The sequence below is a fragment of the Oryzias latipes genome, chromosome 17 (assembly GCF_053564925.1).
Source record: "Oryzias latipes strain Hd-rR chromosome 17, Olatipes_Hd-rR_3.1".
NCBI classification, from domain to species: Eukaryota; Metazoa; Chordata; class Actinopteri; order Beloniformes; family Adrianichthyidae; genus Oryzias; species Oryzias latipes.
The window spans coordinates 26,464,534-26,491,559 of NC_136253.1; the positions used below are offsets into that span (position 1 = coordinate 26,464,534).

At 39.6% G+C, this 27,026-nt stretch overlaps 3 protein-coding genes across 8 annotated transcripts in view; 2 read left to right on the forward strand and 1 right to left on the reverse strand.

Annotated features, from left to right (window-relative positions):
- Window positions 1–7,179, forward strand: LOC105356228 (uncharacterized). Its single transcript, XM_023965543.2, has 13 exons — window positions 1–207; window positions 607–750; window positions 878–935; window positions 1,968–2,040; window positions 2,261–2,364; window positions 3,203–3,292; window positions 3,713–3,784; window positions 4,137–4,202; window positions 4,297–4,387; window positions 4,473–4,529; window positions 4,602–4,698; window positions 5,769–5,879; window positions 6,393–7,179. The coding sequence occupies exons 1-13, from the start codon at window positions 164–166 to the stop codon at window positions 6,394–6,396; spliced, it is 1,011 nt and encodes a 336-aa protein (XP_023821311.1). The 5' UTR covers window positions 1–163; the 3' UTR covers window positions 6,397–7,179.
- A 1-nt stretch (window position 7,180) lies between these two features.
- On the reverse strand, window positions 7,181–15,997 carry abhd17aa (abhydrolase domain containing 17A, depalmitoylase a). Of its 5 annotated transcripts, XM_078935668.1 has the most exons (7): window positions 15,806–15,997; window positions 15,083–15,174; window positions 13,922–14,399; window positions 13,566–13,760; window positions 11,706–11,885; window positions 10,227–10,476; window positions 7,662–8,214 (listed from the first exon to the last, which is right to left on the reverse strand). In XM_078935668.1, the coding sequence occupies exons 3-6, from the start codon at window positions 14,383–14,385 to the stop codon at window positions 10,251–10,253; spliced, it is 1,065 nt and encodes a 354-aa protein (XP_078791794.1). In that variant the 5' UTR covers window positions 14,386–14,399; window positions 15,083–15,174; window positions 15,806–15,997; the 3' UTR covers window positions 7,662–8,214; window positions 10,227–10,250. The 5 variants fall into 5 exon arrangements, with proteins under 5 accessions (XP_078791795.1, XP_011484987.1, XP_078791794.1 ...); XM_078935669.1 differs by having other exon boundaries at window positions 7,181–10,476; window positions 15,814–15,986; XM_078935667.1 differs by lacking the exons at window positions 15,083–15,174; window positions 15,806–15,997 and adding an exon at window positions 14,633–14,740.
- The window catches only part of LOC101169812 (semaphorin-6B), a 41,217-nt gene continuing 28,868 nt past the window's right edge, over window positions 14,678–27,026 (forward strand). The window contains exon 1 of one of the 2 annotated variants that reach the window (XM_023965542.2): window positions 14,678–14,802. The gene's annotated coding sequence lies outside the window, so the exon portion shown is untranslated. Of the gene's footprint in view, window positions 14,803–19,306; window positions 19,863–27,026 lie in introns of those variants that run through there. The other variant, XM_023965541.2, reaches the window with a different exon arrangement.

Here is a 27,026-nt window from a genome sequence, read left to right on the forward strand (position 1 = left end):
GAAGAGTGGGCGGTATGTTTCTATTTTCATAGAGTGAACAAGAAGAAAGAAAAGAAACAACAAACGAAGCGACTCATTGAATTCGATGTAAAGAGGTGTAACAAGGCCGTTTCGCCCGGGAAGTTTTGTGTGGCTGACTGACAAAACGTTTTGACGCTGAACAATGAATCACAAAACCAGGAAATTCTCACTGGACAGCAGCGGCAGGTGAGCATGTTTGCGTCTGCGCCACGTCCCTGAGTTTCTTTTGGATTATATTTATTTTAAATTAGTGTATGCTTGCCTTTTGTGGTAAAATATGTTATTTTGTAACGACCTGAAGAAAAATGTCCGTGATAATTAATTCCGAAGAATCATCGGACTAATCAAAAGTTCCGTCAAATATTTTCTTTTTTTATTTCTCATGTTGTAATCTCAGATATAATAAGGGTCTAACTGTGTAAACTTACTTTTGTTATTGTTGTTCAAGGAACTCTCATTTAGGGTAGGTTTCCCCTGAGCTCTTAAAGCTTAAAGCTCTTAAAAATGAAAGGCTTTCGTTCTGTTTGGTCTCTGTGGCGAGCTTTAATGTGACGTCATCCGTCCCATTTCATTTGGGGTCACCAGTCCGAATGGACCATCATCACCAGTTGGCGGGGGAAGAAGCAACAGCCTCTCCAGCAGGAAATCCAGTCTGAAGCCGAGCTTCCAGGAAGCTGCACAGGAGACTCAACAGTTCAACCCCAGCCTTGATGCAAGAATGCCCCTCAGGTAACACAGACTTCAGAAACCACTCAGCCTGGAGGGGAAACTGGCAGGAAAATGAGGTTAAAGGTTTGAGCTTTCGTGCTGTTGATGCAGCTTCTTAAACAAAAAAAATCTTTATCTTTGTCTTCAGGGAAATAAACACAACTGAAGATGTTTTTGACAGATCCGACAGCCTCAACAGAAGTCATGTGAGTCTGCTTTAACATTATCTTTTGGTTTCCTCTATGATTACTTTATCACATTTTCTAAGAAAGAGAATCAGCTTAAAGATGAAAATTGTGTTTTTAACTTGTTCTTATGACATTTTTCTTGTGGTAGAGGACCCATATAAAGAACATTAAACTTGAGTAGTTCTGTAAATCATTGTGAATCAGGAGCAGACAAAAAAATGCAGTTGGGAAAATCTTGTAGGTATAGTGTAGAACCTAAAATGGCAAGCAACAAGTTCCGTGCTCTGCTCCATTCTGATGCATCCACTTGCAGACAAATAGATCCATGTGCCTCTTCATTTCCCTCTTCTGAGCTGGAATCCGGCTCAAAGTTGTACGGCTGGAAAGCTCCAATATACCTCGCTACTTTTGTTGAACCGATAATGTTAGGTTGGGGCTGTAAGCTAGCGGTGTAAACGGACACATGTTGGGAAGCAGGCTTATTCCACAGCAACGGGTCACAATTTAGAGGGGAATTTCTAACAAACAAACACCTGCCGCTCTGCAGAAACTTTGTTCTATCAAACAACACTGGATTTTTTTTTTATTTTGGCTATAAACAACATAATCATCATTAAAGACCAGTGGGAAAGCGTTTAAAACAGACCATCAAAGTGGGATTTAGAGAAACTTTTAAAAAACAATTTTTTCTTAATTTGTTATATCTTTGATTTTCTTTTAAAGTGTTATAATCAGTTTTAGTTTTTTCTTGACTCTAAATAAAGGAATTTATTAATTTCTCCACCTACTCATTTAGATGTTGAAGAAAATGCAGGCATTTAGAGATAGAAGTTTAAAATACCAAAGCAAATGGCACTCAAAGTGTTAAAGAAAGCGGTCACATCACAAAGCAATAAAAGTCAACTCTCTGGTCACAACTCATTTTGACTGTCCCCTTGAGGAAAACGGTTTGTTTTAGCAAAGGTGTGTTGCCCAACCACCTTTTGTTGTGTTCAAAGTGAAACCCCATTTTGTTGAGGCTTCACTGATTTCTTTTGTTTGTTCCCGCAGAGCTTCCAGAAGTACAAAAAGAGCTTCCACAAGCTGTTTCCAGAGATTCCTGAAGAGGAGAACCTGACCCACAGTGAGTTGTCTGAGTTACTCACTCGCCTGTATTGATTATGGAAACGACTTCCCCCTCCTGTCCTTCACATCGTGTCCCTGATGTCTTTTCTGGTAGATGACTTCCTGCCATAGGCTGTGTAGTCTGTAAATGATTCAGTGGACATGCCTCGGTTATGGAAGTGACACTTTTTATTTTATTCCTCAGAGTTTATCTAAAGCTTTCCACTTGTTTGCTTCAGCGTTCACCTGTGCCCTGCAAAAAGAGGTTCTGTATCACGGGAAGCTCTTCGTTTCGGAGCACCATGTCTGCTTCCACTCATCTGTGCTGTTCACAGACACCAAGGTAATGCATGATAGCTAATACCTGATTTCACACACCTGAAGTCATACTTAAAGACTCATTCCAATGAAAAGCGTCTTTTTGGTGATTCTATGTGGTTTTGTTGTATTTTTCTCACGATGGAGGACGTATCTAAAAAAAAAAAAGACGATAATAAATGCATTTCTGAGTATTTCTTTATTTAAATCACTGTGAATCAGGAGCAGGTGAAGAAATGCAGTTTGTAAAGAGCGTATTTGTGACCTAAAAATACGTTGGGTGGCCAACGCGCTCTCTGCTCCGCTTCATTCTGATGGATCTACTTACAGATAACTAGAATCATGCGTCTTTGTTTTCCTCATCTGAGCTGGAATCTGGCTCAAAACGGTTCGGCTGGGTATCTTTGATATTGCTCGCCATTTTTGTTGCTCCATGTTAGGTTAATGTGAGGTTGGGGGTGTGAGGGGGTTTATACCACCAACAGTTCCACCCACAACCCACAGGCAAATTTTTTAATTAACTTCTGCTGCTCTGCAGAAGCTATATGTCCTAGAAAAACAACAGTTGTTTTTTTGGTTGGAAAAAAAGCACAATTATGATTAAAAGAGCACTGGGAACACTTTTACAATAGGTCAAAAGATGATTGGAGTGGGTCTTTAATCGGCACATTTCTAAACGTGTAAAAGCCTGGTTTTATATAGAAAACAACTCTAATCCTCAGAATTTATGAGCTTTCATGACTTTGTAAAACTCATATAGACATGGTGTTAGGTTTTCTGTTTCTGTGCATATTTTAAGGGAATATTCGAGTGAATGTGTTGCTGTTGTGAAGCCTGAGTCATCCGTTTCTGCTCCACTGCAGGTGGTGATCCCAGTTTCCAGCGTGTCGCAGGTCAAGAAGCAAAACTCGGCTCTGTCTATGCTTTCCATCCAAACATCCACTGCAGAGAAGGTCAGACGCTGCACACGCATTCACAGATCTCAATTAGGAGTCATTCTGTGCCACGCAACGAGTTGACTGACAAAAACTACACATTATGATGCTAAATGGATCCTTTACAGTTTGGTGATGTTGCTGCTAAAATGAACAGGAAACGGATTTTTAAAAAAAAAAGCTGCATTGCAAATATTATTGTGTTTTATCGTTATGTAACTTCAGTTTTTTGTTTTGCTTTCTTTTTAAGAGGAGCTCAATTTTTAATGGACTACTGCTCTAGTTGAGGGTTAAAAAAACTTTGATTTTTATTCTGGTCTACAAGCTACTTGGACATCTTGCCACGCCTCTTTTTTTTAAAATAAAGTTCCTTGAAACAGAAAAATGTAAATTTCTTGGTGCAGATTTAACCCATTCTTTCTTCTTCTTCTCTTTTAGTATTCGTTTGCATCTTTGAGAAACCGTGAGATGTGTTACAGACTGCTCCAAAACATCTGCTCACACACACAGGTACTGCAGGAATGCCTCTAAACTAAGTTCACTTAAACATTAATTCACACAAGTCTTTCAAGTCTTTCATGCATCCGAATAGAGCTGTGAAGTCAAAAAGCTTGGAGAAAGATTAGTGAGATTTGTACTGCGTTGGCATTTGGCATTATACCTCTTCCATTTATAGGTGGCGGACATGCACTAGTAAAGGGTAGAAAAGAAGAAGCCCCTCCCTTCCTGAACAGTGTGAACACCATATGCTAAATGCGCGTTCAAGAATGTACTTTTACAGCGTTCCTGAACGCCTGCCCAGTGTGAACGTTGCTCTATACACAATTATGAAGGCATGAACAGACTTGTTTCTGTTCCCTAGGAACAGGAGACTGCAAACAGCAGCCCCAACCCCTCCTCTACAGAAAATGAAGCAGATCATGACAGGGTAAGTTTCTCCTCAAGATACCGTCAGACTTAAAAACTAAATAAGCGGATGAAGAATGCAAAACAATCCCTGATGTCTGTTTCCTGCTCTGCAGGTCTCGGGTCGTTCCAGTTTAGATGACAGTCTAGATCCAGATGTCAACAGCATCTGCTTTGACAGCATCCTCCCGGCTAATTCTAGTGAAGGTAGAAGTGCCACCCTTTAGTCATTTATTACTAGCAGAATTGATTAAAAATTGCATCGAACATGAATATGTTTTTCTGTTTTCAGCTCCCTGCAGATGCAGTTCTCCCCGTCCAAACAACCCTAGACATGCAGACCGTAGAGGTATGTAAACATAAGCGATGAGCGAGCAAACACACGTGACAGAGAGACAAAGTCACCTTTTTCCTTCTTTAGATATGTGGTGGATCTGGAGGGCTGTGGAGAAAGTGATGCCATTATTTCTAAGAGAAGCAAAGAATTTGGGCGCCATCAGCTTTGTCTTCATCATACTGTGAGTGCAGAGCTCTTCATGTCATAATGCTACGATTTTTGAACTTTTAGCTAGCAGTTTCCTTTTCGGTTTGAAGTGACACCAAGTCCCCAGCAGCAAGGAAAATCCTATTTGTAGCATGTTCTTGTGGCAATATGTATCAAATAATTTAGGATTCAAATGCATCTGAGTATTTCCTTCTTTTTTTGCTCACTTGGGCATGTGAGGTGCTATAAGCTAGCAGGGGAAAGTGTAAGTGGATGGGAAAGGGGCGGAGCTAAGCTCCACGCCAACAGTCCCGCCCACAATCCGAGCTCCCAACTGCTCTGCAGTTTAAAAAAAAAAGAAGACACACAGGCTTTTTGATTTTGGCTGAAAACCGCCTATATATAATTGACATATATAATAGAAAAAAATATAAATGGAGTGGGACTTTTACCCTTCTGCTATCTTGTTGGGTCCAGATGACCCCCCACCCTTACATTGACGTGTTCTCCCTACCATGACAAAGGTAGATAAAGGTGGAAAGATTTCATGTAATCCATGGACACCAGTGAAGATCACAAATCATTGAAGAAAAAAGGTTCAGCGCACTGTCTTGTGGGGTCCAGATGACCCCACTGCAGACGATAACGTGCCTCTAAGGCACGTTATCGTCTGCAGTGGGGTCATCTGGACCCCACAAGATAGCACAAGGGTTAAGCAAATGTGTGATTTTAAAAAGAGACTAAGTGGGCTACAGCAGTCAAACCCAAACTGCTTAATGTCTTTGAGTTTTCTCATCATGTAACCCCAATGTTTTTATTTCCTTAATAAAGGACCAATTGAAAGTTTCAAACCATGATTGTTAAAACACTTGTTTGACGAGTTCAGTTTTTAGGTTAATCAAAGTGAAAGTATGCAGAATTTCTGCATAACTGTACAGCTCTTAAGGAAGGAAAGTCATCCTAAAGATGTCAGTTACAAATGTGATTAAGATTTCCACTCAGGTGACACGGCGATGGAATGTTCTGATACCTTTTATCCGACATATTTCTGTTTTAACGACTGAGATGATCCGATTTTTGCACCCCGTTCCCATCTTGGCACAGACTGTTGCTGATGGTGGTGGCATCCGGGTACATCGGGCTGAAGATCACAGCTCTGGAGGAGCAGCTGAACTTTTTGGGAGCCATAAATGATTTGACTTCGCACTACACAGAGTGAGTAGATGTAGAGGCAGGCAGCTGAAATGAGTTAAGTTACTGCAGAGGGAAATGTGTTCAGGTGCGTGTAAAGGGAAAAGTGAGGTTACACCAACCGGTTTTAGTTTGGATTTTTTTTTTTTTTTTAAACCTTCACTTCTGTCTGATCAGATTAAATGTGTCGCTCTGCTGGTTTTAAGACAACAATGTGACAAAGAAATCACATTCCAGAGATTCACACCTATTACAAGAAACAGAATGTTAAAAGCTTGAGAGAAAAGTCTGACTTTAAATGACAATTTTCCATGTGATTATGGGCAGTTATGGAACTAAATGCTTATAAAAGATGAGCTCCACTTCCATCCACTCCAACAGAATCTGTGGTTTTGAGTTGACACTACTGAGATTCAGGCATTTTCTTCTATTTTTATGCTGTGAATGCGTTTTTTTTTTTTGTAAAAAGGTTGATGTTTCCCTCAGATGTTGTCATTTTCTTTCATGCTGTTTTCTTTGTTTTTTTCCCCCCCACAGGTGAAAGAAGCATAGCCACAGGCAGCAAGCTAACAAAAGCTTTTTCCAACTACAATTCTGAGCATTTTGATGTAGCACAATTCAAATATGAAGGTTGTAAATGTTCCACACTGCAAACCTTTTTTTTTGTTAAATCGGCTTATTGAATCTCTAAAATCCCGTGTGCTGTGTTGTGGGGTCCAGATGACCCCACTCCCAATATTAAAGTGCCGTGGATAGCACAAGGGTTACAAGAGAATCTGTTTTTTTTTTTTTTTTTTACAATGGTATAAAGAGGATTCTGGGATTTCTGAACAAGGCCACATACAGATAAATGGCAGAAAAGGCTGCAGGACAGCATGTTCAGTTTAGATAAATAAAATACTCAACGCTACAGCATAAGATCTACATCAAAGACACTCGACAAGCAGCAAAGCCCAATTAAGAAATCACCGTCTTTACATGTTGTGACCTTGTGTTAAAAAAAATTGTGCCAACTCGTTCTAATTTTGAGTAAAAAATGTAGCAACATTAAAGATGCAGTGACAAGAACTAACCAGAAGAGGGCAGTCATCCCCAAAAATTCAATGCTGCACAGGTGGATTTATTCAACTACTTCTCTTTTTGTGTTTAATTCTATTTCAAGACCATTTTTTTGTTTCGGTGCATGACTGCTGTTTTTATAGTGCATGGACTCCTATTTATTCAGTGTTTCAATCTTTAACTCTGTACGACTACCTTTCACTCATTGTACTATAGCTGTTTTTTTTTTTAATACAATAGAAAATAAATGTTTTAAATAAACCCACTTTGGTGTTTTGTACATAAGTGATTTTATTATTGTCCATAAAAAGGTCAAGATTCAATCCCATGAATTTAATTACATGTTTTTTTCAGTTCAAAAAAAGCATCATGGGTTGTTAACATACAAATCATAAAACAAATAGAATAGGTAAGTACAATAACCATAGAAACAGTCCACTAGTAATATCTAGACCCCCCCCCCCACTGTTTTATAACTGCCCCACTCAAGCTCTAGCACAAAAACCAACAATACATCAGTTAGTATTAGCATTTTTTTTAAATCTCACAAGTCTCTCTCTTCTTTTTTTTTTTTTTTTTTTTTTACAAAAAAAAAAGCGCTTCACTGTTCCAACAGCATGAGTTCAGCTTTACCCTCACATAGACTACACAATACATAATGTCTCATTTGCTCTGCAAAAACACAATAGACATGCATACAGTTTTTACTGTGCAAGCCCCCTCCCTCCCCCCCACCCACCCCTTCAATACACATTCAAGGCCAGAGAATACAATATATGTCAACCTTAGTGGTGCATTAATAAAACAGTACGATCCACCCAGTTTCTGTGACCCCATGACTCAATGACACTCCATTTGTTTTCCCTGATAAGCTGTCCAGGAAAAAATGACAACGACCCTTAACTTTCAGAGTGAGGAGCTCACACTCAATGTCTTTTTTTTTTTCCCCAAACGGCTCAGATCCTCTTAGAAACAGACAGATTTCCTTCTTTTTTTGAGATATCAGAGACAAAAAGCGAACATGATGAAAACATTTCCTGCTCAAGAGGATGACAGGACGCGAGTGGTGTGAGGGCTCCTGCTTGGCTTCATGAGCCTCTTGTCCTCCCAAAAATGGAGTCATCAGAAACAGTGCTAGTTTTTTTTGTTTTTGTTTTATATATATATATAGATGTTCCCTTTCACAAAACACAGCCACTACCACTGGAACTGATCGGTCTCCTGTGTCACAACCGGTAGTTAGTCTGATTTACTCTCAGAACCTATTAGTTCATATCAACACAATGTCCTCAGCGCTGGCCTGTAGAAACACAGCAAAAAAAAGGAGAAAAAAAAACATTTATACCCTTATTACACTTTGGATGCTTTGTACAATAGTGCTGAACTTAAGACCTGCTTTTGTCATGCTTGATCTGATATATATATATAGATATATATATATATAAATGTGTAAATATAAGTGTTTGTATGTAGTGTTTGGGTGTGTGTGCTGATGTGCAAAGGTGTGTGTGTGGTGGAACCTGCACCACACCAACAGTGAGAGGCTCAAGTATGGCTTGTGTCAGACATTAGAAGCGTGCTGCCACCCATAAGAGAGCTACTGTACACTTAGGGGCGACAGAGGTCAAAACAGAGCGAGAGTAGGCATGATGTTCCATCCTGGTCACTGTTAGTCACAACATCCACGAGCGTGGTGGGAAAACACCTCCACACTATGAAAATCAAGTCAAGGGGCAATCATGTCGAGGTCTTCCGAGAAATGTGCCACGGTCTGTGAAAGGAGGCCGACGTGTGGTGCTGAGCGCTTCACGGGAAGTAAACTGTAGTCCTGAAGCATGATTGTTATTAGGAAAACAGACACAAGCTTCATTATCGTGGCGATCTAAGCAGATCATTTGTCTCTAGTCGGATTTGAAGCATGAAATGTAACCAAAGCATCGTGTTCGAAGTACAAAATTGTTCAGAATTACAAGCATTGCCAGACATTTGAACTTTTTTTTTTTTAAAGGGACAGTTGAAAAGCTCTCCATTTATCAAGTGAAAACCAGTCATTTTCTGCTAAACTTTATGTGAAAAACGGAAATGCAAAAGTGTTTCTGCCCAAAGGTGAAAGGAAATTCTGTCAACTAGCTTCTTTTTTCCGGTCAGAAATGACATGGTGTCTCCAAAAGAAAAAAGAAAAAAGAAAAAAAAAACATTTCTACAACTGTAATGTGCACCTTTTGCTTTTCAAAAATCAACTACTGCTTGACAGAAGATCCATCTGTTAGGAGCCAACCTAAAGTGAATCACAGAGCAGATCTGCATTTGCATCGATTGAACCAACCTACAAATTGAATGTGTGCTACAGACTGCGCACTCGCTAAGGGAAATGCAATGTGTTTCCTGAAACTTTATTAATACAATTGTGAGGAGAGGTAAAGGCTGATGCCTGGGCGAAACACAGGAGCAAGTCATTGTCTAATCGGATTCACAAGGGAAAAGAAAAGTGAAAATATGAGAGTGTAAAAGCATCCCAGGAGAGTTTTAGTGTTATCATCCGAACTGGCACCAGAAAATGCCAGAGAAGTCTTAAACCAGCCTAAAGTTCAGGAAGGTGTCAGCTGAAGCAACACTTGGGGAATGCCCTGGCAGTCCGATGGAGGTTCATTCAAAAGGAGGCGACACCAGTATATGTCCACTGGAAAAAGAAGCGGCCAAAGCGGGGAGGTATTCTTTAGACATACACACTTTCAAAATAAAATAAACAGCAATGATAAGTCTCCCTCAGCTTCCTTTACTTGCAGCTGTCCAAGTCATCAGGATGTCCTTCATTTCGACCAGCATGTCCTGGCAACGCATGCCGACATGTCTACACATTATTCAGGTCTCACAGGTCCACAGAGATCTTCACATACACACGCACGCACGCACCATGACACATGCATTCACCAGCACATCACACTTTAAAACGCCATCTGTGCGTCTGTTTAGAGAAAAGAGATTGTAGTTACTTCCCAATTTCAGTAGGTCAACACATCTTGCAGCTGCAGCTCATGGCTGGGTTGTTGACTTTATGATTCTAAACACCGAGGATGGATGTACTGACGGTTTGTAAAAGGACCTGGCCTTAAAAAACAGGAAACAAGTCATTGGTTGTGTTTATTTTTAACCTCTAAGTGTGGTGTTTAAAAGACACAAAGATGTGACCCAAATGACGCTTTCCCTTTCAGACTGAAATGCAAATGTGCTGATGTTTTGTTTTGCACACATGCTACCACGCACACACGCACACACTCACACACACATACACACACTAGTTGTCATACATACAAAACCAGAGAGGTTGTTCGTTTCTCAGGTGTGCTGTGCAGCGAGGTCCTGGTTGATGAAGCGCCGTAGCCTCTCCAAGTACTGACTGTAAAGCTCTATGTCGTTGTGACCGGCGCCTTCCACCCACAGCGGCTCCACGGCCTTGGGACAGCGCTCGAACAGGGCCAGGCCGTGAGAGAAATCGATCACCTCGTCTTCAGTACCGTGGATGATGAGCACTGGAGACGGGATCTTTGATACTTTCTCGATGCTGGAAGATTTAGAAAATTAGGAGATCAAAATAAACATCACCGTAAAAAAGAATAGGAAAAGAATTATAAGTTATGTCACAACCTAAAATCTGCTTTCCGGGAGTTCTTTAATTGTAATTTTTCTTTCTATGCGAATCTAAAAAGTTGTTTTAGGACGAACAGTCGAGTTACTTCAAACTAAGAACTTTTTTCAATAGCAAGCCAATCTTCGTTATAGGTCTTCAATTTTAAATGTTTAAATTAGGAATTGCTGGAAAGACCACATTTCTTAAAACCCTTGGTAGATTTTTTTTTTGCTTATTTAAGTACAATTCTTTTAAATTTTAAGATTCTTGGACTTGTTTCTTTTACCTGTTTTTGCAGAACTGTAACTGTGTTTTTCTCCCTTTTTTTTAAACTTAGTGAGCAATAAGCAGTTTCTGGAGTTTCCTAAACTACATGTTCTCACATTTGAAACTTCAGCTCTTTCATCAGTTTCTCATTAAGGGTCAATTCTCTTTAATTGCACATTAACAGACATCCACCACTTTTAGTTTTCACAAGGTCAATCCTTCTGAGATACGTTTTGTGATATTTAGTCACCTTACAGATCTGTTGGCCATTAAGCTATCTGATGGTGGGATTACACCCATTAAGCTGCTTGGACCTGTGGCTAACATGGGTCCAGGTGATGGATGATCCAATCACAGGTAGACACTTAAACTCTGTTGTAACATCCAAGTATTTAGATTCCCACGTCTAATCTTTCAACGTGTCTTCTACTGCTTACAGGATCACTTGCTGACCTGATATGACCAAGTTTCACCACAGAATGCGGGGACTTTTGGTTCTACTCTAGGCCGAAGGAAATCATGAAAAAATCCTCAGAACCAAAGAAAATATGAATAACATTTCACTGGATTGTCCTTCTACAATCAGCAAGAGGCACACTAACAGTAAGCTAACAAATGAATCCTTTCATCACCCATTTGTAATTCATGAACTTTGGTACACAACTTTAAAAAAAACTGAAACGGCCTACTGTGATCTGGGGTAATTGAGAACCGGCCATTGTCTGATGAATAGCACGGTTCAGGTTACTTGACTGTGAATGCAACAGAGCTGAGTAACAGGAATCCAGTCGGCCACTTGAGATGCAGCAGAAATGAATGTATGGCTATAATATTGTAACCAGGCCTGTCCCAATAGTAAATGTCTTTCTGCTTCTGGGGACTTAAGGTGGACTTACTTTGGAAAGGCGTCAAAGCAGTATGTTTTCTTAGTGTCGGGGAACGCCACTCGCATTCCAGAGGTGAGAGGAGAGTGAAGGACCACAGCGGCACACTCAAACCGCGACGCTAGGTCTACCGTGGGCACCGTGCCAATGCTTTGTCCGTACAGGATGATGTTCTCCGGACTTATGCCATACCTGAAACACAAATCCGTGTATTTTAAAAGAAAAACATATCTGGACTTCATAGACTCAAAAACGTTCAGATGTATTTATTCAATTATCGTCTAAAACACATCATGGCATTAAACAAAAGGAGAAAACAGAACAAAACGATAGTATTTACATCATATAAATGTAATTTGATTTGAAATTAAATCACAACAAATATTTGGTTAACAAATTGCATCTATAGCATTTTAAAATCGCAACCATTACATGTCAGATTTTTAGGTCATTTTATATAAATTCAGAACTACTCAATGTTTATCTTATGCCAACATTTTAAACAAACATAAACCAACTAATAAATAACCAGCAGAAAAGTTTCAGACAAACCACCAGAGCAGTCTGTGTCCGACATAAACTTCAATTACAAATTCTGCTATTTCTAGAAAAAGTCCAAAAAAACTGATATAAATCCACGGCGGTGCAACATCCACCTACACTTTTCACAGCTTCTTTTTCTGTTTGTTGCCCATCTCATAAAACAGCAGCAGTGAGAAGAGCTGTGCGTGTGTGCATGAGTCTTGTAAGAGTCAAAGTAAGGCTTCCTGTGAAATCATGAAGTGCTGCAAACCTCGCGAGTCCTGCTCCAGGCTTTTTCTTTCACAGCTCTATTCCGATAAATGAAGGACCTGGTGTCATAGAATTCTGTCAGGGCAGAAATTGCAAATATACATTTCTCCTTTATGATCAATTTTCCCCTGGTTGGCACTTCCATGAATTAACAGGGACGCCATCCATACGTCACTACCAAATCTGAGTTCCTGATTGGTCAAAGTTCGACCCTTTTAACTTTCGATGCACATTCGGTAGAGGCGCGTCGTATCGTATGTAGAGCCTGAAAACTGTCTTTAAAATGTGTGTAGCAATAGCTTGAAGGCAAGAAATTTGAATGGTGAAGCCAAGAATGGACATTTCAGACTTTTGATTGAAAGTAGTCGCTTGAATGTGCATTATTGAGAGTGAACATAGCATGATAAGGCATTAGTACCCATTTTATAAATCATTTTAAATGTTAGAAACAAAGTGTCTTTTTTAATTTAAGTTCATCACATTTATCCTCTTTGAAAAACAGTTAAATCAATTTGGGAGTAAAACAACTAAACTCTTTGGAAGCCCACTAAAAGCAACACGTGTTAAAAGTATACGTAAAATAACTCTGCTGACAGTTTTTTTTTAGCATGAATGTATAGTCTTGTCCTGCACCATAATCCTACTTTCTTTTTTAAAGAGCACGATTATATTAAAGGCTTTGTTATTCCTTTTTTGGTATTTATTCTAAAGGCAAAGTAAATACTCTGCAATTTCTTTCAATTGTCTGTCTGATACCCACATGAAATTATTTTTTTGTCATAACTAGTTGTCTTTTTTAAAAAGTGTTGTGCTCATATAAATGTCAGGAGGAGCTCCAGAGTCTTAAAGGCCAACATAGAGAACAGGGATTTTTAATAAAGAAAACAAAGAAATGGCTGTGTTGTGACAGAAGGAAAAAGTCTGAAAAGAAAAACAGTCCAACCCTTCTTCAATAAAATGTTTCTAGCCAGTTGTGGAAAGCTGGTAACAATTAATCAGCTGACTGAGCTTCAGTGGATACTTTGGCTGTCGATATCAAAGTCTTCCCAGAATGAGAAAGAAAACTTCTGACCCACTTACCGGGAGCGAAGGGCGTGCCAAGCAGCATCAATATCGGCGTATAGGTTCTTCTCAGAGGGTTTGCCAGTGCTAACTCCATAACCCGAGTAATCGTAGGAGAAGATGTTGCAGTTGATGCGTGTGCCTAAGCCAATGTAGAAACTGCTCATCTGGCCTAAATCTACTGCATTTCCATGAGAAAACAGCACTGTAAACCTTAGTAAAACAGAGGAAAGGGCAAGCAGAGAAAAGAAGTTAGCTGCAAAAGTGTTGAACGTATTAAAGTTATAACTGTAAGGATGTTTCTGACCAAAAAATGGAGTAGAAATGTGCGTAAACAAAAAGAAAAAAGTGGGCATTAGCATGAGGTCTCTCACCTTGCATTGGGGGCACAGCGTATATACATGCATCCGACCCTGTTTCCTCGGCTTGATCGGGTCAAAAACACGTCGGTCACATCCAGCTCTCTCTGTGAATACTGGAACTCGGCTCTTTCTGTGAGATGAAGCTTCCACCTACCCTCACTGCTACTACCACCGGTACTGCTGGTGCCAGCACTGCCAGCACCAACACCGCCTCCTCCCCCTCCTCCTCCTCCTCCTCCTCTGTCACTTCCACTGCCAGTATTAAGCCTAGAACGCAGTCCAGGGGCTCCAATAGAAGAGGGAACAGCCCCAGAGTTAGGGGCAGTAACAGGCGCAGTGCCAGAACTTGGATCTGGATCAGGGAGTAAAGCATAGGTGGGCTCTGGTGGGAGGAAAGCCAGCTTGGCAGCAATGCGGCTGGGACAAGGGGGGCAGCAGAAGAGGCAACATAGTTCTCGTATGGACAGTCCGTTCATCTTCTGGTATGAATCTAAACAAGAAAGATATTAAGCGTTGGGAGGGAAGGAAAGACAATTTTGATACAATTCATTATATTTTACATATTGGAATTGCTTCTTCAAATTAAGCTGGCAATACATTTTTGTTACCCAAAACGGAACTTATTTTTAGTTAATGCATTGATTCGTGATATACTAAAGCAGGGTTGCTCATTCCTGGTCCTTGAGTTTTCCAGCTCTCCCTACACCACTTGCTGCTGATTACCTGGACCAGGTGTGTTCATTCAATCAGAATCTGGAGACGATTGAGCTAATCAGCATCTAGCAGAGCTTGGAGATCTGGAACAGTCAGGGTGGTGAATCGCGAGGACCAAGAATAAGCAGCTCTGTCCTAAAGTGAAGCATCCATCAAATAATTAGGAAGGCTAAATAGAGGTCTGTAATTGTTTATGTTTTTATTTTATTTTAAAAGAGGAATAAGTGCAAACTCTGGCTTAGTTATGTCCAGTGCTGTGAATAAAAAACAAAGATATACATATTAACTGCCAATGAGGTAAGATAAAAAATAAGTAAACATCCAGGAAGATGGTCAGTAATATAACTTCTCACTTTTCCTCATCATGACTTTAAAATACCATGGCTATGTTGTTAATTCTTGTGAAATTCCTGCTCGTAGGATCTCCTGAATAATAACAAAACGATACAAAGAACATACTTTAATCTAGACGTGCTTTGGTCTTGAAATCAGCTGCCACAGCAAAGCACAGCACCAAGGTTTTTGGATCTCCTCCGTGAACAGACTGGATCCTAACGAAATCACAATACAACACATCTATCATATTGTATATAGATCACAATGGCAGGATGACCTGTAGATTAATTTCTTTTAAAGCCTTTCAAATCATAAAAATAGAAGAAATGTACACCTATACTACTAAAAACAAAGATTAGCGTGTTGATATCCCGACACTGAGAGATTAAACTAAGCAGAGGAAGGAGGCAATGATTTGTGGATTATTGGTCTTTGTTGGTAGCATCATTAAACATGTTTCTCTCAGATTTGTCCAATATAGGTGGGGGGACTTAATGTGTAATGTAAATAAATATATTGTAAAATGTTGGATGTGAGCATTTTTGTAGGGGGAAAAAGAAAATTAAAGAAATAGACTGCTATAGTAATTACACAGGAAAAGCAACATGCTAATGCTACATGCTCAACACTGATATTAGGCTCGTAATTGGCTAGTTTAATATATACTCTATTAGAACATATTACAGACCCCTAAAAAAGCAACTACAAATTAATATAAGACTATTTACTTTCTTATGAAGATGTATATCTAGTTAGCGATCAAATCTTCATTATTTTCTATAGCAAGGAAACCAGCTAGCGGCATTTGCTAGCAAGCTAACGCGGAAACCTAAGCGACCTACTTACCGACTTACAGCTGGTTAGTGAGCAGGAACGTGTACACCTAAGTGTACACGAAAGCAGAGCAAAACTTAGAAAACTCTTCCTGTGTCTTGACATGGATGTACTACTCTTGTTTGAGCCACTTAGCAGCAATCTAGGATAAATTCATGGCAGCCAGATTTTTTTTAACTGTCCGACTTCACCCGGAAGTGACGTAAAGACGCTGAAAAGCCCTGCTTAAAACAAATTGTAATCCAAAAAAAATTGTAATCTTTAATGTTATGTTGAATAAAGATGACAAAAAAAATGAAAAAAAAAATCAGAAAAAGAGCTGTAGCTGTAAAATACATCGGTGCAACTTTTGGGGGTAGTTAATGGCACCACATTTCAGCTTTTTTAAAAGTTCTAAAGTATGCTTAATCTAGTAGTTAATTCTAATTCACAAATTCAAATTTCTGTTTTTCATTCCTTCATTTATTTTCATTTCCACAAAAAAACAAAATAGCTTGCACAAGATCTTGGGAAATGAAAATGGAACAAACAGAAGAAAACTTATTTTTCTGCCCCTTTTTACATTTTTTGGATAATTTTACAAAAACAAACATACGTCCAGTTTTGTATTCAGGAGAAAACATACATTATTAATTCTTAATCCCCCAGAGTCTCATCAAAGGCAGGGTTGGAACTACCAGACGCCACTTGGCACTTGAGGCCCCCTTTTTTGACAGCACATTAACATTTGTTAATAATACTCTAAAAAATTGTTTTGATGAATGAAATAAAAAAGTAAATTTTACAACACTGGTCCTACAAAGGCAGTTAAACATATAACAAGAAAAACTGTAGAAAAAAGCAAGTACAACTCCAAAAGCTGGAGATCATGCAAATTTTAGATTTATAACTAGACACAATGTTTGACAATGCATAGCAACACATACAAAAAATTTACTCTCTAGCAAATGATACTCTGTTTCTCCTCAAATGTTTTAACAAGCATCCTTTGAACTCGAGGACTGTTGGGCATATGCCCAGACTGCCCCTTTGATAAATGTGGGCCAATTTTTACTCCTAACTTTAACATCCCACAATGAAGCTGTGAATAATTCATTAACTGCAAGTGTGCATACTGAGTGAAATGAATCATTGTTGTATGATGTTCCACAAAATAAGTATTTAGCACCTACAAACAAGCAAGAATACTAAGTTATGTATATATTTTTAGCATTGTGATGCTGCCAATTAGGTGTTTTTGGTGTTATTTGGATATCGTTTGATCCTTTTGTCTTTGTAAATCATTGAATTGCCTCTTTATTGATTCCTCAAGCAGCTAAGGGTTGGCTGTCAGCTGCTCCTTCCAATTTTTCCAGGGACCTGAGAGTTCCAGAATCAATTTTTGTTGAACTTGATACTAAGAGCAGGTCTGGTCTGAAAGATGTTCTTGCAATGTACGGTGGAGGCTTTAACTGTCTCTTTAGGTCTGTCAGTTCCAGGCTGTGTACTGCCTGGGAACCCTTCCCTTCCCTGACAAAAGTGATGCTGTTCTGATGCTCGCTTTGCTGGATTCCAGTGCAGAGGTGAGCACAGTGGGTATGCAGAAGTGTCTGCTGCTTTACAACAGTGAAGCCTCAAAAGTTTTGGAGGCATATTACACACTGAATGGATCAGAAACTTTAGTCTTGCTGGTTCTAAATTCCAAAGATATGTCCAAGATATTTTTTGGGCAGATGCAGAGTCCAAATTGAATCATGTTCCCTGTTGACATTTTGCAATGCCCCTATTTTGGCATTTCCTTCTCAACCTCTGCACAGCTTTTCACCAATATCAAAATTTTCATCATATTGGTACCACTCCGGTTGTTGACAGGTAGCTAAATAATCTGGCAACGTACATATGGTGTGTCTGATGCAGCATAAAAGACTTTGAGGTTTTAGACACTGTAGTAAAATAATGCAACGTAAAACTCTTTCATCATTTTTCTGTAAAGTAGCAAAACATACCTACAGTTCCAAATGTTCAATGTGAACATTTTTATGTAGATTTGGATTTTAAAAAATCCCCAGATTTTTACACAAACAAAAAGGTCAGTTTGTGATTAAGACTGGTCTTTTAGAGAACACAGAATTTGTGTACACATTCTAAAAATCCTGCACATTTGTTATGATAAAGCCCTTGTCACCTTTTGTCTGTAAATAGGCATGTCATTCCCTGTAAAACATTCTTGCTGCTCCTATTCCTTATTTTGCAATGGATGTGAAAACAGTCCAGTGTGTACCCCGCCTCTGCCTTGAAGTAACTGGGACAGGCTCCAGGAGCCCCCGTGGCTCCACACGACAAAACCGGAACAGAAAATGGCTGGATGTCTCTGTTTTTTCTTCCTCTTTATTCATGCAATTGCACTGTCTTCTTCTATTTCTGTAACGTTACAAGTTGCAATAAGGTAAAAAAAAATCTCAGTTTTACTCAGGTTTTTTATCTGATTAACAATGAAGATGTACAACATAGAAAACTGACAATTTAGAAATATTTTAAAAATAAGAAAAAGATAATGATACCTGTATTGTAATGCATTCTGTTCATACTTACCTAAACTATTTAGCAACAATTTCTTCCCCAAATGTGTGTTTTTTACATATCCAGTCACTGTTATTTAATGGCAGTTATGACTCACCACTAAACATATGTTATAGCCCTGCTCGTTCTATTGAACACAGCAAAAAACCTGTGTGATTATTAATCCCTCTAACAAGGGTTTTTGCAAAAACATCATCAAAAAATCCATCAAGTAAGTATGACTAAAAAAAACAACAGTTATATTGCTACTATCATACAAATTTTTTTTCTTTGAATTGGTCATGATCTGGCTTTTGGATGCATATTCTATTCAAATTATTATCTGTATGGCACTTTTCCTATGTGACCCAAAGTCCTTTATACAAAAAAAAAACAGTTTCCAATTTTAAAAGCAAGACAAAGACTATCACACAAAAAGAAAAAATATATAAAATCCTTACTACCCACCACACACAACATATTAATGCATAAAATGATTTACAAAAATGCATGCATAATTTAACAGACTGACCAAAAATGAATCCAGATTTCACTGTAAGTTTAGGCATCATAAGGTGTTAATGTAGCAAAAAAAGAAAAGTGATTCAGTCAAAAATGAGAGAATTGAAAGAAAAGAAATATATATTCACTACTTCATGACAAAAAGCCATAGCACTGGTTAAAAGAATGCAGTTTCTTTTTGAGTAATACAAGTTTAAGTAATGTTTTTTTTTATTTCTTTGTGTATTTTTCTAGTTTATTTTGGGAAATGTGAGTTTTTTGCATTGGTGAATACACGTATGACTGCATGGTTATTTACAAAATGCTTCCTGTTAATTTGTTGCTATGATCATTCCCTTGAGCATCTTTGTACTTCATTTCCCTGTATCAGACGCTGTAATCAGGTAATGGCTTGACACAAAAAGCGTGCACGTGCACGTGCAAGGGATAAAGCAGGAGGAGCGAGAGAGAGGAGGGGAGGGAGAGCGCGCGTGCTCCTCATTGATCCACTGCAGGACTGGGTTTCAGGGTTTCAGGGGTGTGTGAGTTATGGGCCCCTGTTGTCACTGTCTGCTCTGCGTTGGACATTTCGCATCGCCACAGTAAATTTAAAAAGGGGATTACATTTTGCTGACTGGTGTGTTCTCAGCCTCTGCTCCACCTACAGAAGAAGGACTTCAACTCTGCCTGCCTGCATTTGCTGGATGTGGAGCTTGTTTTGACAAAGGCTGCGGGAGAATAAACCCCCCCCAGGATCGCAGATCACCTCAGTGTGAATATTAATATAGGAGAGAAGAGGGGGGGGTGTCATCTGTTTTGTTGCTGGGCGTTTTGCGCGCACTAACGGGTGATGCTGCTGCAACGCGCCGAAGCCGTACAGGGGGAGAGACAGGTGAGGTGCGGCTGAAGAGCGTTTTTTTTTTCTTCCCGGAGAGGCTTTGGATACCCGTCTCCTCTTTTTCTCCTACGAGAGGCAGAGGAATTGGTTATTGGATCCCACCTCGGGTTCTGTACCTGACCATCTGGTGCGGTGAGTGTGCCAAGAAATGGAGCGTTTGAGACTTGGATGATCATGTGCGCAAGGCTTGACCAGGTACAAGTGCGCAATTTTCACAAAAGGCAGGCTGCATTTCTTTTTAAACCCCCTCCCCTTAATCTTTTTGTCTATATAAACCCCCATACTGTCAGCGTTGTGGTATCTATTGACTGAAGTTTGATGTTGAAATGGCACATCATGCGCACGTCTTTGTTGCACATCATCCTTCTTTCACATGTTGCACGTTCAGGGTTAACGATGCTCATGTTTCAGTTGAGATTGTGGTGAAATTGCCCTTAATGCAAATTGTACAATCAGATCAAGGGGCGAGACTCATTGCTGCTTTCACTTGCATCAGAAAGATGCTCCCTACCTTCAAGATCTCCTTTTAAATCTTTTTTTTTAGTGCTACAAAATATTTTGACTTGTCAATTTAAAGTTAAATGTTTATTAATTCATTAGGTTATTGTTCATTTGCATAAAACAAAGCAGAAATCTTCATTACAAAGGGCACAAATAGAATTTAAAGTTAAGATACAAAAGAAAAATATATTTTTCATATAGAGAGCTGTCTCAGAGACTAACAATAAACAAAGTTAAAAACCCTGTAAAAGCGCAAGTTACATTTTAAATTAAAGTTGCATTTAATCTTCAACTAAATTATAATTAATGTTATTTTTTGGTTGTTTGCAGCTGTTTTTTTCATTTTCACCCTCCCAGCTACTGTTGTCCATGTTTTGATTACAGTGTGAGTCGACAGAAAAACATGGCTGGAGATGTAAAATGTAAAAAAAAAAAAAAAAAAAAAAAGCAAGAGAAGGAGGAGATAGAGGCACACAGACAGTTTGGGCATACAAGGGATAAAGTCTGGCAGAGAGCTATCTGGCATATAGTCTACATGAGGAGAATGTAAAAGGCAGAAAAAGAAATGATGGTGCAGAAAGCGTTTGGGAGAGAAGGGCTGCAGACAGCAGTCTGAGCGGGTGTGAATGGTTTTCCTGTTGCCCACACAGACAGCCACACAGCAGCCGTGCGAGCAGGTGCTGACCCCACCACACAGCAAACGGCGAGAACAACAGGTGCAGCCCCTTTGGAAGTCCGTGGACATACAGCAACTAAAAAGCTTTCTGACGCCCACAAGCCCATACTTCCACGAAACAAACACAGCATTCACTGACATATAAGAAGGGCTAAGTTTTAAAGTTCAATAAATGGAATCACTTGAAGCTTCAGGGCAGAAAAGACCCTGCAAGTATTAGAATCCACAGAAGTCCACAAGGATATGCATCAAAGCGTATTGATCAGTCACATTTGTCAAGCAGTAAAAAGGGCATCACAGGACCAAAAAAAATGGGTTGGACTGCACCTTATTTCATCCAACCATAAGAATCAATTTAAGGGTTCCTGCATTTGCTTAAAGCAGCATAAGACCAGTCAGAAATTCTGTATCTGTTTGAATTAAAGTGAAGGCAAACCGACAGAAGAATTTGAACGGTTCGCTAACAGGAGAACATGTCAGGCCTTCTGCGACAAATTGTCTCCTATTACCTTTGGAGCAGAAGGTAACATTCAAAGGCTTGTGGGTCTCTGCTGCGTGGGCCGCCACCAAACCAGTCATTTCTAATTGGATTAACTTTGTTCTTTAAAGCCAACCTGAAAGACATTTAACATTTGGCAGGGTGGGCCTCTTTTTTGTCCTTTTTTCTGAGATACAAATACCTTGTGTCAGTGTGAGCCGGACAGTTTCCAAAAAGTCTTTCTAGATTGTAGTTCAAAATAATAGACACAAGATGAAAAGTACGATGCGATCCTAGCGGTCTTTACCTGTGGCAGCTCATCTGTAAACTGTGCACCATAAGATGAACGATGCTCAGCCTGCTGAGATGGCAGCACTTTACAGATGCGGTTGTTACCCCTGCCACCTGTGTGCTGCAAAAATGCATTGCAGTTATTTTTATGCAAAACACTTTAGCCTTTTCATAAATCTTCAGTTTTATGACGCCCTGTCAACGTTGATTTTTCCCATGGGGTGCAGCTTCTTTCCCAGCCTCCGTTTGCACTCAGTGAGGTCTCACACGCTGTAACCCACAGACACGTGTTCATTTAGCAATTTTCTCCGTCCTCTGTTTCTTCTTAATGGCACTCATGAGACTCTCCCATCCAGCGGTCAAGCAGATGAATGCATGTTCTTTGAAAATATTTGAGGCACACCACTTTTGTTTTTTGTTTTGTGCTGCATGTTTTACAATACATGCTAGGATTACAAAGTTTTCCTCTAAATCAGGGGTTTCCAAACATTTTACATAGAGGGCCAGATTGGCTGAGGTGAAAATGTTTGAGGGCCAGCCATTCTGCTTGACAATGCCGGATGCCCCTCCTGACACAACCCTGGGTGCTGGCACTGAGAGACCCAGACCCGGGCCCCAAACTGGATCAAACTCATTGCGCCCCCTGGGAAACAAACCTTGGTTTCTCATGCACCAGTCCTGCACGCAGCCAACTGAGTCATCCAGCTGCACATTTCTTCTCTGATGGTCCCTCTTGAAATTGAATTCCTTGAAAACAGCCCCAGTTTATTGGCACATTTGGAAGACACGGTTGTTTCATATTTCATTAAAAAAAAAGTCAATTTCCTCGTGTCCTGGAAGCTCTGGTCCTCACTGTCGACGCTTCTTTTTTATTTGCAGTTGGCATTTTGAAAATGAGCTAGAAAATGTCACAGAAGAGTCCCACAACAGTGTTGATACTTTGAATGCGGGTCACATTTGGCCCATGGGCCGGACTTTGGACATGCCTGCTGTGAATTGAGCTTCATTCTCCAACTATCTAACTGCAGCTCTCAGCAGATTCATGTTCAGACCGTTTACATTTCTTGCGTTTTGGGTTTATTAGACATTAATAATAACTACCAGTTTACTTCATGCAGTAACTGAAGAAGCCACATTTACACAGTTAAAACAGGAAAAGTACAAAGTAACCTTTCCTTAAATGCCACTGTCACAACGATTGACTTTTTGCACTAAGTAGAGAGGATCTACAGATTTCTTGGTCTATCTTCACGTTTTTTGCTGCCTTTGTTGTACAACACATTCAGTGAGCACCTGTGCCAAAAGCAGGCTTTAGTAATGGCAGCTTAGCCAGAGGGATTTGGAAGACTTTCCTGTTGGGAGATAAAGGCACCAGAGCCCTTTGTCTCCCAGCTTCTCCTCTTGATTTCATAGCCTGATTAGCGTTTGCTGTTGCTAATCTGTCTCTCGCCTTCCCGTCCTCTCTATAACAGCTATCATCGCTTTCACAACAAACACAACTTTTCTCTTTTAATTATGGCTTTTCTTCGGGGGCCCAGTTACAACTGAAAAGAGAGGAGTGAAACATAGCAGAAACACAATTATACCTGAGAGGAGGAGGGAAGGCTCTCAAGGGAGGTGTCGTGTCTGTACGCGGGTTTCTATGCTGCAGGAGTGTGAGTCTCAGCGTGCATATGTGTGCCCATGTCAGTCTACACGATGGTTCTTTGGCATTTTGATAGCTGTTGTGCATAGACCACCTATTGTGAGCTATGATCTTCTTAGCAGGCATCTGCCAAAAGAGCTAAATTTACCCATACCACCGATCATAGCACACAAAGAGCAACATGAAGAGAATGTGAGCTACCTTTCAGGTTCCCTGTGTGAGCAAAAGAAAAGATACTAACAGGATGTGAGATCTACGGTAATGGTTGCCTTGCAGAGACAGAGGCGCAGCTTATTTAGCATGCTGAAGTGAAAAATGAAAGGCTAGTATTGGTTGGATAGTAGTTAAAGAAGCAAAAAAGGCAGCGAAACTCATTGTGTTACATACAGTAGTGCGAGTAAAATGAGGTTGTCATCCAAGGAGCATGCTCCCTGCAGGATAGTTGTGTTCTTTACATGACATCATGAATGTTTATAACAAAACAAAAAAAAAGATTGAAAGGTTTTGGATTTCAGTGTTGTCTAATTAGACTGCACCTTTTTTTTTTTTTTTTTTTTTGCTGTCGCACCCGGTGGGCCATGTGTGCGTTTGTCTGTGCTCAAAGTGAGTGTCTGAGTGTGTGCACTGCATACTCATGCGCTCGCCTGGAGCTCAGGGCTGTGCAGTGAATGTATATGTGCTTACTGCAGTCAAACTCTGGTTAGAAACGTTTGCCCTTGCTGCAGCTTTGCACAGCGCCACAGACATTGGTGTGTGGAAGTGGAAGTGTGTGTGTCCCATGATATTCTGTCTCAGTGCACCACCAGGGGTGCACATATTACCTGCCTTACAATCCAAACTGTCAGTGTTGGGATACTCATAAGCATTTATCCTGATTTATTTAAAAATTTCTGAAAACCTGACATATTAACAAATGGTTATGTGTCTGTCACAAGCAGCTATATGTGTTTGGGCAAAAGACTTGACAGGAAGAAGTCTAAGGAGAACTAGAGCTCTCTTTGGCAAGACTCCAGTTCTGCCCATCCGATTTTAATTACTTATAGCACTTACCCAAAGGAATATCTCTTCCTCTCTGTTTCTGGGTCTTCTCTCCTTTCCTTTCATTCTTCCTCTCTCTCATTTCTAACTTGTGTTATTTTGCTCCTTCACCTTCCCTACAGTCTGACCGACTTTGTTTTCTTCCCATCATTTTCCTTTTTTCATGCACAACCAAACAACACACCTGTGTCAAAGGTAACTTTTTCATTAGCATATAAATGACCCCTTCCACTGAAAAGTATTTTAGGATGTTTAACCAAAGAAGACGTTCCATTAACTGTGATTAGACTGGATCTGTGAAGCCAGATAGTGCTTGAGGGAATGTCACCTCCACCACCATAAGAGCAAAACTTATCACTGTAATTTGAATGATGGTTATATCGGTGCATACAAACTCCTCTGTGAGTTAGTTTATCTCTGCAGTGAAATGATTGACACAATCTGTTGCATTTTATATTAGTCTTTCAAGCCATAATCATTTTATACTTAACAGAAAAAGGAATAACTTTGTCACTTACAAACACTCAGGCACAACATTTTAGCCTGCCATTACTAAGGGGGAAAATTTAATTTAATTTAGTTTATATTGTAAAAAAATGTCCCTTTTCCTCAAATTTTAAATACATATTGCTGTAAGGTGCTGCTTTATGAGCTACAGCTAATAGTTCATTGCTGTTTGTCGTGGTTCTCTGAGCAGAATGGTGTGGAAAAATCAGTTCTAGTGGGCGAGGGATTATGAAAAATGTCACCTTGTTTTGGCTTGGTTTGCCTTCACCATGAGCAACAGCGCTGACCATTGAATCATCACACAGTTATAGCAGCTGATTATGGATGAGGGATGCTGCATGAGATGAGCACTGACCAGGAGGGAAAGAGTACCTAAAAATGTCTAGTCTCGCTCTTCCTCTAAATGTCACATTTTATCACTTCACTGTATTAATGAACAAGATGTTTTAAAATTTTTTCTTAAATTTGCTTCTTTGGTACAAATGACACTTCGGTCATTTTTGTTCACTTCCACTCTTTGATCCTCTAGATAGTTAGTTTGCCATTACATTGTAATTAACTACATCATGCTTCCCTTATAAGACTCAGAATTTTTTTGCGAGGTCACGATTTGCTCGTTTGGTCCACACCAGATTTCAGGCTTTTACCTCAGACTCTGTAGAGTTTTATTATAGGATTATAGGAGACGACTGAACAGTAAAAGCATCGAACAGTGTTAGTGTCACGCTATGGACATACCGGGCATGTGACATACATCCTAGATTGTGCGTTGAACCTATGATGTTCACACCGAACAATCAGGGAGGTACTTCTTCTTTGTCTGCTGTTTACTTGCGCATGTATACCTCCTACAGTTGGAAGAGGCCTGGTGCGTAATGTCAAGGCGTGCAAATCTCACATATCTTGCTCCAGGCTTTTTCTTTCACAGCTCTATTCCGATATATGAAGGACTTGGTGTCAGATAATTCCGTCCAGGCATAAACCTCATTTATTAATTTCTTTTTCGTGATAAATTTTCAAATGGTTAGTACTCACGTAAACTAAAGGGAACGCCATCCAAACGTCATTACCAAATCGGAGTCCCTGATTGGTCAAAGTTCGACCTGGTTTAACTTGCAGCGAGCGCTCAATTGCTGTGCATTTGTACGTAAAGCCCAAAAAACAGTTGGAGAAACTTGAACTTTGTAGCCCGAAACTTGCATTTTGTGTGCATTAACATAGACTTTTCATTTGAAGTGATCATGAACATGCGTTGCCAAGGGCGGCGTGAACGTAGCTTCAGTAGTTTAAGCAACTACAACATTATCTTACATGTACAAATATTCACGTTCTATATTAGACATCTAACTCAGTCTTTGACAGTGGTTGATATGGTTTAAACAGTTTGAAAGAACTGCTTCAATAGGCTATACTACGATTTACCTGAATCTCATGCCATTACTGACAACTTTTCTAGTTCAAAACTTGTATTACTTGATGTAAATGCTGTCAGGAAGAATAGAATTTCTGCAAATCGTTTAAAGTAGAAACACTTTTTTTGTTTTTTTAAACCCAAAGTTTTGCCTTTCTGACACACAAAGAAAGTCTGCAAAGACATTTGGTGCCTTTGGGAATAAAGACTAAAACAGTTGTTTCAAAGGTGAACACAGAGCTCTTAGCTGCTGCAATGCTACCAACCAACTTTGCAGATTCATTCTCCCAAGAATAGAACAACACTTATTTCTGCGTTAAACTGCTAATTGTTGTTTTACTGTGCATGCATTCCTACACGTTGTTATTTGCAGGTACAAAGCAAAACAATTCATATATAACAGTAAAGTTGACCTAATTCATTTGTGGGATTTGTTTTATTCGATTCCCAGCATGAAAAATTCCAACTTATTTTACCAATTAAGTTCTCTTAAATTTCTGGGGGGGGAAATGTAAAAAGCCCTTTAGGATGTTTTATTGAATATTTCTGCAACATATAAACCTTGATTTAAGCATTGAAAGCTTAATAAAACACAGATTGATATCTCAATAAACACTTAGATCATAGCTTTCTGACCACAGAGCATATGTTGTAAAAGGGAACTGTTGTGTCTGAGCAGGTGGTCAGCCACACAGGAGCACCACAAGCGACTGTGATCATCTGTGCAACTATTCTGCTTCTGCAGAAAT